Here is a 16,714-nt window from a genome sequence, read left to right as displayed (position 1 = left end):
GAGTGCAGAGGTGGTTCATCAGACTGATTCCTGGAATGGTGGGATTGTCCTATGAGAAGAGATTGAGGGCCTATATTCTCTAGTTTAGAATGAGAGGTGATCTCATTGAAGCATACAAGATTCTTACAGGGCTCAACAGGGTAGATGCAGGAAGGATGTTTCCCCTGGCTGTGGAGTCTAGAACCAGGGAACACTATCTCAGCATAAAGAGTAGGCCATTTAGGACTGCGATGAGGAGGAATCTCTTCACGCAGAGGGTGGTGAATCTTCAGAATTCCTTACCCCAGAGGGCTGTGGAGGCTCATTGAGTATGTTCAAGATGGTGATCGATAGATTTCTGGATAATAAAGATATAAAGCAATATGGGGATAGTGATATGGAGAAAAATAGCCTTGAGATAGATCAGCCATGATCTAATTGAATGGCTGATCAGGTTCAAGAGGCTGAAAGGAGGAATAGGCCAATTTTCTGTGGTGTCTCCCCTTGTGCAAATCAATATTCTGAGGGGCAATGGTGCAAGGCAAATTAGCAGGAAGGGGGAGAAAAGACTTTTTTGTGTATCTAATCTCAGTCCACATAGTTGTGCAACATGCTAGAAAGCATCAGTGCTGAACCATATTAGATTGCTACCTCCTTATGTTGGAATTGAAGGATTTAAAATGTTATTGTAGATGACTAAAACCAGGGCAATAAGTGGAGAGGGCACAACCTGTGCCATGCTGTGTTAGCTTGATGTGATTGCAATTACACAGCTCTTCCATGAGACATTATCCCTGCCTGGGGAATTCCACCACAGCAGCTGAGACAATCCAGAACATTTTAAAACAATCTACATTCTAAATGAAATGAACCATAGGGCAAATTGACTTTTTAAAAGAATGCTTTCTCCCAATGTTCATGGTTTTTAAAAAAAAAAATTCAGGATCCTGATCCGTATCTTCAAAAACTGTGCACCAAGTTTTGTTGAAATCTGTGCATTAGTTTGAGTTCTATTGTTTACAGACAAACGGGTGAAAATATTAATTCTGAAGGTGGACAGGGACAGAGGTAATACAGAAAGCAAAAGGGAAATTAAAGCAGAACTCTTTTTTTCAAAGCACCAACACGTCTGAGGTGAACTGGTGCTGATGAAAGGTCATTGCCTTGAAATATTAACCTGCTCTCCATAGATGCTACCTGATCATGAGTCTTCGCAACGTTTTCTGTTTCATTTCAGTTCCACCACCACCATCATCATCATCTGCAGTGTTTTGCTTTTTTACATAGGTGGAGTTTGGGGTCTGTTGCTGCAATTAATTTCATTCAGTGTCAAGGTTGCCCTTCACAGTGTATTGTTTAAAATGTCATTCCTTTTTGCCTGATAAAATAGGCACATGAAGCTCTTTAACTGAATAATAGAACTTGCAATTCCAGTAAGAGATTTATTTAACATTGCCACAAGCATTTCAAATTTCAATGTAAAATCAGTTTCAACATCTGTGAATTTCTGTTCTTAACTGAAGTCATAAATATTTTAGTAACCCTAGCTGGGCCCAATTTCATTATTATATTAAAAAAAACTTCAATTTATAATGCTTTACTGTTTTAATGTTGGAAATGTAGTAGCCAATTTGCACACAACAAATGCCCACAAACAGCACACTGCCCCGTTGCGCTCGCTTTTAACCACATTCTAGTAGTCCCTTATGGTTCAAATCTAGTCTGTCTGCTCCTTGAATGTACTCAATGGCTTAGTCTCCATAACTCTAGATGTGATTCATGACTTTTGGAGAAGAAATTCCTCATCTCAGCCTTAAATAGGCAACCTTATTCTGAAATATGCCCCCTAGTTCTAGATTTCCCCCAAAAGGGGAAATGCCTTCTCACCATCTACCCTGTCAAGATCCCTTTACACTCTTCTATATTCCAATAAGATCACCTCTCATTCTTCTAAACTCCAATGAGTACTGGCCCAACCTGCTTAACCTTTGCTCAGAAGACAACCCCTTCATCCCAGGATTATAGCTATTGAACCTCCTCCGAACTGCCTGCAATGCAAATGCACTCCTTAAATAAGAAGACCAATACTGTAGGTAGTACTCTAGGTGTGGTCTCACCAACCCCCTGTATAGTTGGAGCAAGATTTCTCTACTGTGATACTCCTCTGCCTTATAGTAAAGATTAACATTTGTTCAAATTTAAAATACAAAAGTTTGGCAGTTAACTGTTCCCTGAAGCATTCTCCATGACGGCAGCACCTCTACCAATCAGAGTCCACTTGCCAACCAATCAGCGCACACTTCTCATGCATATAAATTGTTGTTCCCTTTACTATTGGTATTCTTGCCAACTGTCCTGATGAGTGCAAGACAAAGGTTCGACAATATTTTTTTATTCAGCAATACTCAAGTTTTGTACTACCAAACAACTTTTCACATTATACTGCATCTGCCAGATTTTTGCCCATTTACTTAACCTATCTACATTCCTTTGACATCTTGAAATCACTTCACTTCCCCCTTTGTGTTGCTGATTATTTTAAAATTTATTAAAGTTTGTAATGTGTCTGGTTTTGTTTCATGAGGGGGAGGAAGAGGAAAATGGTCAGGATCCCATATCTCACTTACTCTGGTGTTAGCAGTTTCTCCGTACTCATGACACACTGCTGCTGTACAATTCTCTCATAAATGTTCAATATCTTTACATGCCCACTGTGTCAGCTTATTTTAAGCACTTCCATTAAAACATTGTGTTAATACATTTGATATGAAAACATTAAATTCTGCAAGATTTTATCACCAACGATTATGTAGACGGGGTCATTTCCAAATTACTTTCTGGAACTAAGAAATGAACTCCAGCATTAAATTAGTTCCCTAAAAATAACCCAGCACTTGCTCGAACATTTACCTGAAGTGATATTCAGCAGTTTCAAAGGTCTCAATTTTCAGACCAACTGCAAACAACTAACTTGCCCTTGTGCCTATATACAAAAGTACAAACTGCTGACTAGAGGCATATTAAAGGAAATTGGCAGTGTGTATATTTAAAGGCAGTACTTGTATCAATGTAGAGGTCACCACTGATTGCATCCTATAAGATTTAATTATTCTACTTTAGGAATGGATGGTAGGGGAAGAGCAGGATAAAAAACACTCCCAATACCGGTATGCTCTGTTTGCTGCTGCAACATATTCTGCAGAGACAAAGGTTACGTGCAGCAGTTACCATAAAAGGCAAGGAAATAGGGGAAAAAAGACTGCAAGGGTTCCCAGGATTATTAGTGAAGAGGGCCATTAACCCAGCCATCCAGAAACAGCCTGCAATCCTCCCAACCAACTGATCCTTAAATAATTCCAACTGGATGATTAAAACAGCAACCCACACTAACCAAATCTGTACGTTAGTGAAAACACGCAAAGAATTGGACAGTAAGCCACACTGATGTGCAGCAATCCCTTTGTTCTGTATCAGTTTTACATATGTTCTTATGATAGACTAAACTATTCCTGCTAGATATGGGCTGCTCAATTATATAATTTGCTACCTCCGTCCTCCACAAGAAATGGAGTGGGTTGGGAGGGGAAGGGGAGATGAGATTTTCTTTTAATAGTGAGTTCTTATGATCTGCAAAGTGGTGGCTGAAAGGCCGTTGGAAGCAGATTCACTTCCAAAGGGAAACTAGATACACGCTTGAAAAGGAAACATTTGCAGTGCAGTGGGAAAGAGCAGGGGAGTGGGTCAAATTGGATAGCACTTTCAGGGAGCCTGCACAGTGGGATGGGCTGAATGGTCCCCTCCTGAGCTGTATCATTCTATGCAACGGAGAAAACTCTTCCATTCAAACTGATGATCTAAGTAACTCGCTCAGTTGGAATGCTGAGCACTGTGAAACGTGAGCAAAAATCCACAAGGCCGAGGTTTCCTCATGCAGCTATGTTTTCAGTTCATTGCTTCTGATGTTAGTCTGACAGCAATATTGTCTCTACTGTTTTACCTTTTCCCTGATTTCCCCCTTTTCAAAAAAATACAGCTTCATATTTGCAACATTGTTGGGACGAATTTAATTTGCATGTGGCTTCCCAGCTATTTTCATTTTAGCAGTAGGTGAGAGCATAAATGCTGTCTTACAGCAAGTTTAATCACTAGGTCTAATAAAAAACAGTGGTTTTGATTCTAAATCTATTAAATCTTACATAGAATTTACACCACAGAAACAGGCCTTTCAAACCAACGGGTCTATGCCAGTGTTCATGCTCCACACAGCAGTCTCCTCCCATTCTATTTATCTCATCGCACTCCAGATTAGACTGTGTGTGCTGTGGCTCAGTTGGTAGCACACTCGCCTCTGAGTCACAAGGTCTCGGGTTTAAATCCCATTCCAGGACTTGAGCAACAAAAACAAGGCTGACATTCCCAGTGCAGTACTGAAGGAGTGCTACTGGACTGTCGGAGGTGGCACCTTTTGGATGAGATGCTAAACTGAGGCCCCATCTGCCTCCTTAGGTGAATGTAAATGATCCCATGACACTATTTCGAAGAAAAGCATGGAAGTTATCCCCAGTATTCACCCCTCAAGCAACATCACCAAAAAAAAAACAATATCTGGTGATTATTCCATTATTTGTGGGAGTTCATTGTGTGCCAATTGACTGCTGTGTTTCCTGCATTACAGCAGTGACTATACTTCAAAGATACTTCATTGACTGTCCACTACCTGGAGATGCCTGGTGGTTGTGAAAGGCGAAAATTTATTCTTTCATAAGGATGTGGGCATCACTGCCAAGGTCAGCATTTGTTGCCCATTCCTAATATCCCTCGAACTGGTTTAACTTGCTTGGCTATTTCAGAGGGATTAAGGGTCAACCACATTGCTGTGGGCATGACCAGATAAGGATTACTTCCCTAAAGGACATTTGTGAACCAGATGGGTTTTTACAACAATCAATGATATCGGGGTCACCATTACTGAGAATGGCTTTATATTCCAGATTTTATGAATTGAATTTAAATTCCACCAGCTGCCGTGGTGGGATTTGAACCGGTGCTCCTACAGGATTAGCCTGGGCCTCTGGATTACTAGTCCAGTGACATTGCCACTATGCCACCATCTCCCCCTTATTTGTTTTGAATCAGCATATCCTTTATTCATTTCTCCCTCATATACTTATCTAGCTCCCCCTTAAATGCAATTCGCTTCAACCACTCTGTGTGGTAGGGAGTTTCAGCTATTGAGTGAAATGTGCACCATGCAGTCAGAGGCTTGCTACAGCTGGCAATAAGACTATGTGATGAACAGCAGCACTCCTTTGATTTCAGATGTGAAAACATCAATGATTAACCTTCCTAAGACCTCCATACCTGATGCACATTTTTTACATTAAAGTCCTTGTTTTCTTTGCTAAGCTAATGTGCCTGGAAGGAAACATTGGTGTAGAAAATTTTTTAAACTTTGTAAACTTTACATGGACTTCATATAGGCCAATACAGAACGATGGCCCAGATTTTGTGGTCAGTGGCAAAGTAACGGCCCTTGCCGTTGACTCCGAATAAATCTCTGCAGCAACCTACTGTAATTTCAGTCGCCTTGAGTGATGATTCTCTCCTGGCATCGGCAGCAGTGCGGCCTGGCAGCGTCCAGTGCAGTTGTAAAAGGCAGGCAGTTGTGAGAGTGGCTCACAGTAACTGCACCCCAAAAACTGTAGAATGCAGGCTGCTGCAATAAAAATACATTGGAATATTGGATTTAGTTAGACATGATTAATTAACGAAATTAAAAAATGTAAACATTTTAAAAGTACAATAGTTTCGATCAGAAAAATAATTTAAAAAGTGATATTTAAAAAATAGTCACAGATTTTACTTTTTAACAAGAGTTTAAAAAAAATGTTTCATGTTAAAATATCAATCAATTTTAACTTTTAAAAGGCTGTGAGCCTCCTCAGGTTGAGAGGATGCCACTAATGGCTGGAAATGCAGGTGCAAAATTGAAGCTTAATTAATTAGTAATTAGAGGGCAATTAGCCCAAATTTGCACTTGTTCTATACTTGCCTTTTGAAGTCATGAGCCCTCGGTGGTGGTGTGGGTTGGTCCTGCATCTTTCGGATTTGCACTGCAGTGCGCATGTCACACTCTGGAAGTTGCAGGGCCTCTCCGACATCCAGTGGCGGTGAACAATGCAAGCAACAAATCACATTGAAGGATTGTTGTTTAAACCAGCTAATAGCCCATGAAGAAAATGTGCATCTCTGTCAAGATGGTGCACAGACACGTAGTTATTGATGCATCTGAATCACAGGATGAAGCAGCTGTAAACTGCTCAAGGGAATTTTACAATCAATTAAGTACTTTTGAAGGGCGGTCACTGATGTAATGTAGGAAATGCGGTCATCAATTTGTGCATGGCAAGGCCCCTGTTGGTTGAGGGATAAAAAATTGACCAAGATACAGGGAAGAACTCTCCTGCTCTTCTTCGAAATTGTGCCATGGTATCTTTTACATCCACCTGAGAAGGCAAACCAGGCTTGGCGTCTCATCTGAAAGACTTGCACCTCCAACAGAGCAACACTCCATCTACTACACAGGAGTGTCAGGCTAGATTGTGGGTCCAAGTCTCTGGAGTTGGACTTGAACCCATGACCATCTGTAGTTAAATTAATGCTCACGATATGGTCCACCACTGGCTTGGCAGGACAATGACAGTCAGCCAGCATATTGCAGTAGAACTGTTGCACACAGTACTTGAACACTTCAGTTTGATGAATTGTACAAGGTACCCTGAACAGAAAAGCTGAACTTACTGACCTGGGCTCATTTCTCTTCACAGGCCATGGCATCTTACCACAAATGAGGCAGACGCATGAATAAATTACCACCACAATCAAGTTTGCACAGTTTTGCAGTTTACAATACATACTCCCCACAGTCTGATACAATATACAAACAAAAAGCGTCTTGGCGGTATTACGCACACCCATTCTCGTATCATTACAGACTGTTTTGAGACACGTCCTTATCCTGGTTCCCATTTCATCTCAGACTTCAGGGAATTTGAACTTCATCTGCTGAAAGTTTGGGAGCTTGAGGAAAAACAGTGTCTTAAGGGTGCATGGAACATCATGCCAGTTGTATTGGGTACAACCATTGCTAAATTGCTCAAGATATTTATTGTGGAAATGTTTTTGTGTATGAATTGTAAAGACAGCTACACTGTTGATGCCTTGCTTATATTCAAACACATACAGTATTTTTACTTGAACTATAACATGAGAAGGGCAGCGATGTTATTACTTGTACTGTAGCTCGTACTGTCTTTCTTTCCCCTGAGGAATGCATTCTATGCTGTTACCTGTTTAATCTGCATTGAATGTGAGTTGTGTAAATTTGCAATATGTAGGGGTGCAGTATTCCTCAACTGTTGAGACATTTCAGATTTTACATGAAATGCAGAGTCACGGTTTTCTGGATGTACATTGACTTTGTTTACAGCCATTAAATGTATGTTTAAAAATAAATAATAAAATATTCTCGCAAAAAGTAGGGTGTTGTAGCAAAATGAAGCTAACTCAATACTCTCTCCCCCCCTTTTGTTACTTTATCTTCTGCCCCTCTGAAAAATGAATCGCCTTTTATAATCCAGGATATTGTCTGATGATGAAGTTTAGTTCTATAGCCTACTCTGTGTAATTATCGGCATGCCATTTTGGGGGATTCGATTCCTTATAAAATTAAATTAAGAACTTGGGAACGGGAGTTTTAGATTTGCAGTTGCTCAGGATGTGACTTCTACTCTGGAGTGGAGAAGATCTTAAGATCTTTCTTATAACTGCTGGAAATCAAGCAAACACCCAAAATAGAAAGCACTGTCTGCTCTTAGGAACAATCTTAACAGGAGAATGCCATTCAGCCCATCGAGCCTGTTCTGCTATGCAAAAGATTGTGGCTGACCTTTATTTCCACTCCATTTACCCACCATGCTACCGGAAAATTTGGAGACATATCTAAATGTACTTGATTTTTCACTTCTTACACTTAATACAGATACCTTCACTCGTGCTTGTTTCTTCCTCTGAATGAAGCTCGACACCATCCAGGATGAAGCAGCCCATTTGATCACCTTAAACATTCCTTCCCGCCCACTGACGCAACATGGCTGCTGTGTCTACCATCTTCAACAGCACCTTCCAAACCTCTGATCTCTACCACCTAGAAGGACAAGGGCAGCAGACGCATGGGAACACCACCACCTGCAAGTTCATCTCCCAAATAATACACTATCCTGACTTGGAAATATATTGCTATTCCTTCATTGTCACTGGGTTGAAACTGTGGAACTTACAAGAACACAAGAGTAGGAGCAGGAGTAGACTACATGACCCGTCGAGCCTGCTGTGCCATTCAATTCGATCATGGCTGATCTTGGGCTTCAATTTCACTTTCCCGTCCCACTCCCCTTGATTCCCTGAGAGACCAAATCTCAGCCCTAAATATATTCAATAATGGAGTATGCACACCCTCTAGGATAGACCATTCCAAAGACTCACAACCTTTTGAATGAAGAAATTTCTCCTCTTTTCAGTCCTAAATCTTAGTTCTCTTATCCTTCGTGTTTAAGATTCCCCAGTCAGGAGAAACGACCTTTCGGTGTCTATCATGTCAAGCCACTTCAGAAACTTGTATGTTTCAACAAGATCGCCTCTCATTCTTCTAAACTCCAAAGAATATAAGACCAATTTACTCAGCCTCAGGGTAGCCCCTTCATCCCATGAACCAATCTAATGGACCTTTGCTGCACCACTGCACATACTTCAGGTGTGGCCTCACCAAAGCCCTGTACAATTGTAGAGAGACTTCTTTATTTCTACACGCCAAACCTTTTGCAACAAAGGGCAACGTGCCATTTGCTTTCCTAATTGCTTACTGTACTTGCATGTTAACATTTTGCATTCCTTGTATAAGCACACCCAAGTCCCTCTGAACACCAACATATATAAGTTTTACGCCTTTAAAAAAATATTCTGCTTTTCTATTCATACGACCAAAGTGAATAACTTCACTCATCCGCACATTATACTCCATCTGCCATCTTGTTGCCCACTCACTTAACCCATCTATATCTCTTTGCAGCCTCTTTGTGTCCCCCTCACAACTTACATTTCCAACTGGTTTTGTATCGTCATTAATCTTGGATACATTACTCTCTGTATCTTCATCTAAGTCATTAATATAGATTATAAATAGCTGAGACCCCAGCACTGATCTTGCAGCACTCCACTAGCCACAGCCTGCCAACTTGAAAATGCCCCCATTTACTGCTACTTTTTGCTTCTGGTCTGTTAACCAATCCTCTATCCATGTTAATATATTACCCCCAATTCCATGAACCCTTAGCTTGCTTATTAATCTTTTATGTGGCACCTGATCGAATGCCTTTTATAAATCTAGGTAAACTACATCTTTTGGTTCCGCTCTATCTACCCTGCCAGTTATATCCTCAAAAAACTCAAATAAAATTGTGAAACATGATTTCCCTTTCGTAAAGCTACCTAACAACACTGGGAATTTCTTCTCCACACAGACTGCAGCTGCTCAAGAATGCAGCTCACCAGCACCTTATCAAAATCAATTAAGGATGGGTCAATAAGTGCCAGCCTTGCCAGAGATGCCCACTTTCCAGGAATAAATAAAGAATCTTTATGTGAACTTTCTTATGTGAATTGGATGATGTGCTGTTTTACAAAGGAACAGAGTATTGTACCTTAGTAATACAAATGTATTATGCTACTGCTTAGTTATTGGCCTTGTAAGACCACATAGTAAAATTACTGTAAATATATGCAAGTGTGGAGTCAGTTAGGGTTTAATATGTATCGTTGAGTGAGGTTTGCAGATTGGAAGGTGCTTCTAACTTTCCAGCTCCTGTTTAGTGAAAGCAGCATGAAACAAGAAGTTAAACTTACACTTTTAGGGACATGTAATCCAGCAGGGAATAACTGCCTTCTTACCTTATTTTTTAAAAACTGTCTTATTGAAACCATACACTTTTGAAGTGTGAGGGACACTCTCTAATTTATACAGGTAAATTAAGTTAGCTGCAGTCCTGTTAGTTTCAGCTATGAATACAGAGGAATAAACTTTGATGGGATGCGAAGTATTTTCAGAGGCCCAGCTTCACATAAGCTTTTACTGCTTGTACTGCCAGTTGGGCTTTTTCTGACAAGGGAGGGAATTTGCGGAGTTTTGCCCAGTTTCTACCGATCTTCGAGGCAAGGACGATAAACAGGAAAGAATAGGTAATTCAAAGGCCGGATTCTTCATACACACCTTGCCTGATCCTTACAAGCAGAACTGACTTATTCTCTGCACAAAGGAGAATGCACCAAAAGAAAGGTAAGCTGATCACTGTCTCCAGATCAGATATATCCTTATGCACTGTTATAATTCTCCCAGCTTTGCTCATTCAAGTTCACAGCTGATAGCATCTTTTCGAGGTAGACGCATATCCCGTATGATTTGAAGCTCACAATTTAAAGCATACTGTGGATAGGAATGATGTGCATCAGGGTTAACCTTGTAACATGGCCTTAATGTACAATACAAGATGCCAGATCCAAAGAAGGGTCATATTGGACTTGAAATGTTAACTGCTTCCCTCTGCAAGATGCTGCCAGGACTGCTGAGCTTTTCCTGCACTTTCTGTTTTTATGCCAGTTCTGTACATGCCTTATGTCTTCAATGGGTGAGAAAAGACCCCACTATCAGGCCACACAGTGAAAGCTGAAACTACAAATTCAGTTTATTGTGAGAAATATGTTTATACAGAAGCAAAATAAAACAGCAGAGTAAAAAAAAAACCTAGCTTATTTCAATAATTTAAGCTGTTTACGAAAGCAAATAATTGATCATTCTTACCTGGAGCATCTTTGTACTTGAGTTGTTGCTCTGCCATAACATTGGAAATGAAGCATCCTATTGCTTTTTTCTTCATATATGCAGAAGCCATTTTCCCTTGAAGAAACCACTGATTTTTTTTCCTCAACAAGCTGGTATTTATATGATTTCTAGCTTCTAAGTAGCTAAAGGCCTGAAGTGCAGTCCCAGCATTGTTATTAACTGTAGCGTTAACTATGTCAAGCTCAGAATAAAGCCTTTCATGTCCCAAGAATTAAGTTTGATACAACTGCCTTGTTTTCAGGAGGTCCCCTTGATTAGGAATAAGTCAATACAGGTGAAGACCGTAGTCAACTTTCTCAGTCAATTCATACATACAACATTACAAATTCCTATGGAATTTGACCAAATTATACTGAACTATCACTCTCGATACGCTGAGCCACTCCAGCCAGTGCATTGAATTTGCTGTACATTAAAACCCTGAGATGAAGGAGATCTTTTTAGAGGACAGCTAAAAGTTATTCTCTCCATAGTGTAGCTGTCTTCTCAATTCAAATTTTCTTCAATCAAATAATATGATAATTCAATATCTTAGCACTTTACTCTTATTTATGTTGCTTAATTCAAATATTGGCTAATTCAAAGTTTTCATCATGCTAATATAACTCCCAAGTATTCAGGAATGAACTATAGGTTGGCGGAGCAAAAATATCACAAAGCTTTTACATTATGAAGCAGGGCTGAACTTCTGGGTTACAGTATGGTGAGAGAAAGGCTCGTGCCATGGCTTTAGAATAAGAATTTGGTCCAGTTCACTTGCGAGGAGCTACTGTGAGAAGCTTTGGTCCTTTTTGGTCCATAGCATGTACCAGATAATGGCTTACCTTCAGCTTCATTGTGTGTGAGCAGTAATTAGCTGGAGATTTTCATTTTTGGAAGGGGAGGTTTATTTCTTTACCAAGCCATGAGAGGATTATGATACACTGATCTTCCTGTTACTCTGTAAGCTTCACTTCGGCCCTAAATCTGGTCCTTCATAAATTGATGAACACTCTTTCAGCCCAGTTTGATCATTGTTCGCTATGTTATTTTTGAAACACTTGATAGTTGATCCATACGCCTTAACTGGCCAGTCTATTTGAATCAACCCATATTGTTAACAAAAGTAATGTGAGAATTAATTTGGCTGAACAGCTCACCGTTCTTTTATTCTGCTGAAGACTTCATTAGTCTGGGTCTACTACTTCCACAAATAAAAGCCCTATCCTATTTCACTGACTGAGAAAAAAGGTTGCAGCTGGTACTGTTGTTCGATACATCTTAACCACTTGGCTCACCTGTATGCACACAACGTTCAGTGTACTGATAGACTCTATTGCTTTATGCCATCAATTCACAGGAGGTTTCATACAGGTTGCATTGCACTTCACAACAAACAACAACTTTGATCTTTCTGCTGAGCAGGGTGACTACATCCTAACCATCAAAATGAAACAGTCACACAATATACTTTTCATAGCAGCCTTATCCACTAATCTGATTTATTTGCAAATTCAATTACTTACAGGGGTAACCAATATTCATGAGATATCAAACAATGCAGTAGAAGACTTGCATTTATATAGTGCCTTTCGCAATCTCAGGCTGTCCAATAGCGCTTTACAGTCAATTAAGTACTTACAACATGAGAGTATGAGACAGTTTACAAAGACTTAACCAAACAAACCCCATTCCACAAGTTGCTGTGCATTGATACAAAATTCCCCTTGGAAAGAAATGAGTCCAGTCTTTGGAGGAATTGCACTAGTTTAAGGAGTTCAGTGAAGCCCATAGCAAGCTGACCCCAGCACAAAAAAATCCTGTATCTTTGTACTAACTATAATTCCTTTGGAAAACAGGCACTTTTCCAGACATTGTTTGTCAATCAAACTGGATGGACTAAGTGTACCACTGATGTTTGCAACTTGTAAACTCCAAGTAGAAAGATGGGCACATGGGCTGTTGAATGGTGAGCTTAAACAGACATGTCTTGTATTTGGACATCCAATGCAATTCAATGTACATAATGAGTTACACACTTGGTTCACAGCACTTTTAGGCAATAGAAGTCATATGGTTGAGTCAAGGAGGATCAAAGTTTGGGTGACTGCCCATTTTTTTCTGCTTGGATTGGACAATTTACTTACACGTGGGGTATACCGTTGTTCAAATGGTGATAATGATTTCTTAAATTTGGTCACAGAACCACTTTAAATTTTTGGCTCCCTGACTAATTGCATTGTTACAAAGTATAAATTAATGCAATGATTGCTAATCTTGGATTGGTGGTCTTCAGTTAAGGTCCAAAGGGATTGCACATGTCCTGCAGTTGAATCAAATTTCTATTTTTTATTAAAGATCTGTGCCCACAAGAGTTCAATACTTCCTTACCTCAGCACCGAATACCTGTTTACCTGTCATCCCCACTGAATCACAGGATTTTCCTGGTAGGTCAGGTGGAAAGACCACAGAACATAATCATCTGATGTGGAGGGGTTGACTGCTCAAATTTTAGCCAACCTCAGAAAGAATCAGTCATCTTCAGCATTCCCAAATCATTCCTCTGGCCTTCCAATTCTGTCCAAATAACATGCTATATACCATCTGTGTAGGTGAAATGCTTTTTGTTTTCTGTGGTGAGAGACAAATACATTGGCAGTAGTTTCCTATCCCAGTTGATTTAAATAAATCCATTAAAAGCGTTTAATTTTTAAGTATTACAAATATCAACAACATGTATAGCTGTGCTCATAGTGGCTAGCTATCTTGAACGCTTCAGTGTGGAAACGAAAAGAATGGACTTGGAGCAGGATAGAAGATCAGGTAGACGGAGTTAGGGGATGGAGCCAACAAGGGAGAAGAAAAAATGTTTTGAGCAGACTTGAAAAGGGAAAGGGAAGCGGTTAAGTGGATGTATGTAGGAGAGAACTTGCAGAGGGCAGAAGCATGGTTGAACAGCCACTAATGTTAGAGCAGGGAGAATGGGGAATAAGGGGTAGACCAGTCACAGAGGCATTTTATGAAAGGTGAAAGGTCCTTGCTATAGAAGTGCAAGCAAGAACAGAACTTGTACTTTTCATCAACTCAGGACATCTCAAAGTACTTCACAGTTGATGAAATAGGTTTGAATTGTCTCTGTTATAACCTGAGAGCCAGTTTACACACAGCAACATCCAACAAGCAGAAATTAGATGAATAACCAGATAATCTATTTTTGTGATATTAATTGAGAGATAGATGTTGCCTAGGACACTGGGATAAATGTCAGCTTTTCTTCTAATAATGCCTGGGATGTTTTATGTTGGGGGAGGGCTGGGGGTGGGGGTGGAAGGGCGGTTAGCTCAGCTGGCTAGACAGCTAGCATGTTGATCAGATTAGTGCCAACCGCATGGGGTTTGATCCCTGTTCTGGCTGAGGTAGATTTGGGGCCTGCCTCCTCAATCCAGCAGAGAAAAACAATCACAGCACTTTGCTGTGGTTCAGTAAATAATTGTGAAGGACCTATGTGAGGGACTAGGACCTAACACTGAATATTTTTATAAAATATATATATAGATATGCTCATCACTATTCCTAAATAATTTAAAACTGATCAAAGACCTTTAAAATAGGTGAAACTGTGTCTGTCTGTGACTCCTGAACAAAATAAGCCATTGGCAGTTTTAGGAAAACTCACTCCTTTTTTTGATCTTAAAGAGCCCTCTGTGGACTGTACAGCCCAACTTCAAAGCGAGCTATACAAAGGCCATCTGCATTTAATAACCCAGGCTGGCCAGAAGGAGATGGATTCCCTGCTAAGACAAAGGCCCCGCAATGTTCCTTTCAATTCCTAAAGGCGCTTTGGAATTCAGACAATGGATAACCATCCTTTGTCAAAGACGGTGGAGAGGTGGGAGTCATGAAACATGGGCCTCTGGCTTGTGGAACAAGTAATATTGACTTGCTGAACTGAAAAGCTCAGTCTGCTGTTTAATATCTGACTAGCAGGCCACACCGAGGGAGCTCTGGCCCAGGTTGGATACCTGGCACCCAACTACCCTGCTTCTGCTGGAAGCTCTGTACCATTGCCTACAAGACTGCTTCATTTCTGTGTGCCTATTTCAACTGGTGAAGTCCACACCACCGGAAAAGTGAATTCTACAACCTTGGTTTTCAGCCACCGACCTCTGTGAAAGAATAACTCATTGGACTTTGAGTCTGGAATCTGGAATCCACATAAACCAATATTTATTTTCTGTGGTCTCTGTATTGTAAATCCTTCTTTTCTCTATCCCCCTCTTTACTGTCTAAGTGTGGAGGCGACATCGCAACCCTCCTCCCGCATTTTGAATGTGTGCAAACAATCTAACCCTTTGATTTCATCCTATCGTGAGTTTGCTGTGGGGCTATTACTAGAAAATTGGATCACACAAAAACTGAGGGGTCGGGGAAATACGCCACTGCTTATACAGAGGAAAACAAATCAAAACACCTTTCTGTTTACGGACGGGCGGTGAGAGGCGAAATTAGTGCTATTTAAATGAACCCCGATCCTGTGCATAACACTTGCCTTCAGACAAAAAAGGTACTTTATAGCCACTTGAGAGAGCATTTGGGGGATATTCCTCATCTAATAGTTGGCACCTCTGCCCTGGATCTCCACAATAAATGTAGCAGCAAAACTGGTATCACCTAGTCTCTGATGTGGGGTTGAACTCACATCATCTGACTCAGAGGCTGTGTGTGCTAACATTGAGCCAAAGCTGCTCATAGGGTTGCCAACTGTGAATAAATATATTCCTGGAAGATTTGTCACATGACTTGTCCCCACATTCCATCCATTAGTCGACCAACACATCCATCCTTGTGCTGCACTGCCTTCCCATGCTAATTGGATGATTCTTGACTGTCAGCCAAACAGTCTTTTATCCCCATTTTCAATATTTGAATGGAATTATCAGCACCTTCTTTAGTCTTTACCACTGTCATTAACACTCCCTTTGTCTTGTGTCCGTGACATCTTAGTCAGTCTCTCCTTAGCTCCCACCTATCCCTGACCTTCCATCTTGCTCGACCTCCTCTTAAACAGTATAAAATCCTTCACATTTCTACTTCTCTTTAGCTCTGAAGGAGAGTCATACAGACTCGAAACGCTAACTCTGCTTCTGTCTCCACTGATGCTGCCAGACCTGCTGAGTTTTTCCAGCATTTTTTGTTTTTATTCCAATATTTTTATATCTGGTAAAGAGAAATGTTTGAAGGAAATTACAAAAAAAGCTTTTTTAATGTCCTGATGATTTTTCTCCAGCGTTGCACAGAGCAGTGTCCTCTGGCGGTTGATGAAGAGTCCAGGCCTATCCTGGAGGGTTGGCAGCCCTAGCTGCTCAGCTTCAACCGCCTCACCCCACCCCTACCCCGCAAGCTCTGGGTCAAATATTAGAGATAAAAGCAAAACACTGCGGATGCTGGAAATCTGAAACAAAAATAAAAACAGCTGGGAAAACTCAGCAGGTCTGACAGCATCTGTGGAGAGTAAGACAATTAGCGTTTCGAGTCCATATGACTCTTCATCAGATATACATAGAGCCTGCGTGGCCTACTTTACGCAGTGGGTGGCTAATTAAACACTGAGCCATTGACGAGCTGTCGGACTTCTTTAAATTCTTCAACGACCAGACATTCACCTTCCTCAGCGAAACAAGAACCAAGCCTGACCTGCAGAGAGGCGATGGCATGCGCCGTACAGTGACGTCACACAGGCTTCGCCGTACGATGACGTCACAGGCTTCACCGTACAGTGACGTCACACAGGCTCTCCGGACG

At 40.7% G+C, this 16,714-nt stretch overlaps 1 protein-coding gene and 1 long non-coding RNA gene across 2 annotated transcripts in view; one reads left to right on the top strand and one right to left on the bottom strand.

The window, feature by feature from the left end:
• Window positions 1-7,510, top strand: part of caprin2 (caprin family member 2) — a 79,949-nt gene extending 72,439 nt beyond the window's left edge. Inside the window, exon 20 of the mRNA XM_078568488.1 lies at window positions 6,807-7,510. Within this exon, the coding sequence (XP_078424614.1) occupies window positions 6,807-6,847 (41 nt within the window). The 3' untranslated portion in view covers window positions 6,848-7,510. The remainder of the gene's footprint in view (window positions 1-6,806) is intronic.
• On the bottom strand, window positions 5,427-16,673 carry LOC144696771 (uncharacterized). The gene is made up of 3 exons (XR_013580240.1): window positions 16,576-16,673; window positions 13,304-13,543; window positions 5,427-5,695 (listed from the first exon to the last, which is right to left on the bottom strand). It is a non-coding gene; the product is annotated as an uncharacterized LOC144696771 (long non-coding RNA).
• Between the last annotated feature and the right edge of the window lie 41 nt (window positions 16,674-16,714).

The sequence above is a fragment of the Cetorhinus maximus genome, chromosome 22 (assembly GCF_964194155.1).
Source record: "Cetorhinus maximus chromosome 22, sCetMax3.hap1.1, whole genome shotgun sequence".
NCBI lineage: Eukaryota > Metazoa > Chordata > Chondrichthyes > Lamniformes > Cetorhinidae > Cetorhinus > Cetorhinus maximus.
The sequence above is the reverse complement of the archived record's forward strand: the minus strand, read 5'-3'. Positions and strand labels throughout refer to the sequence as shown.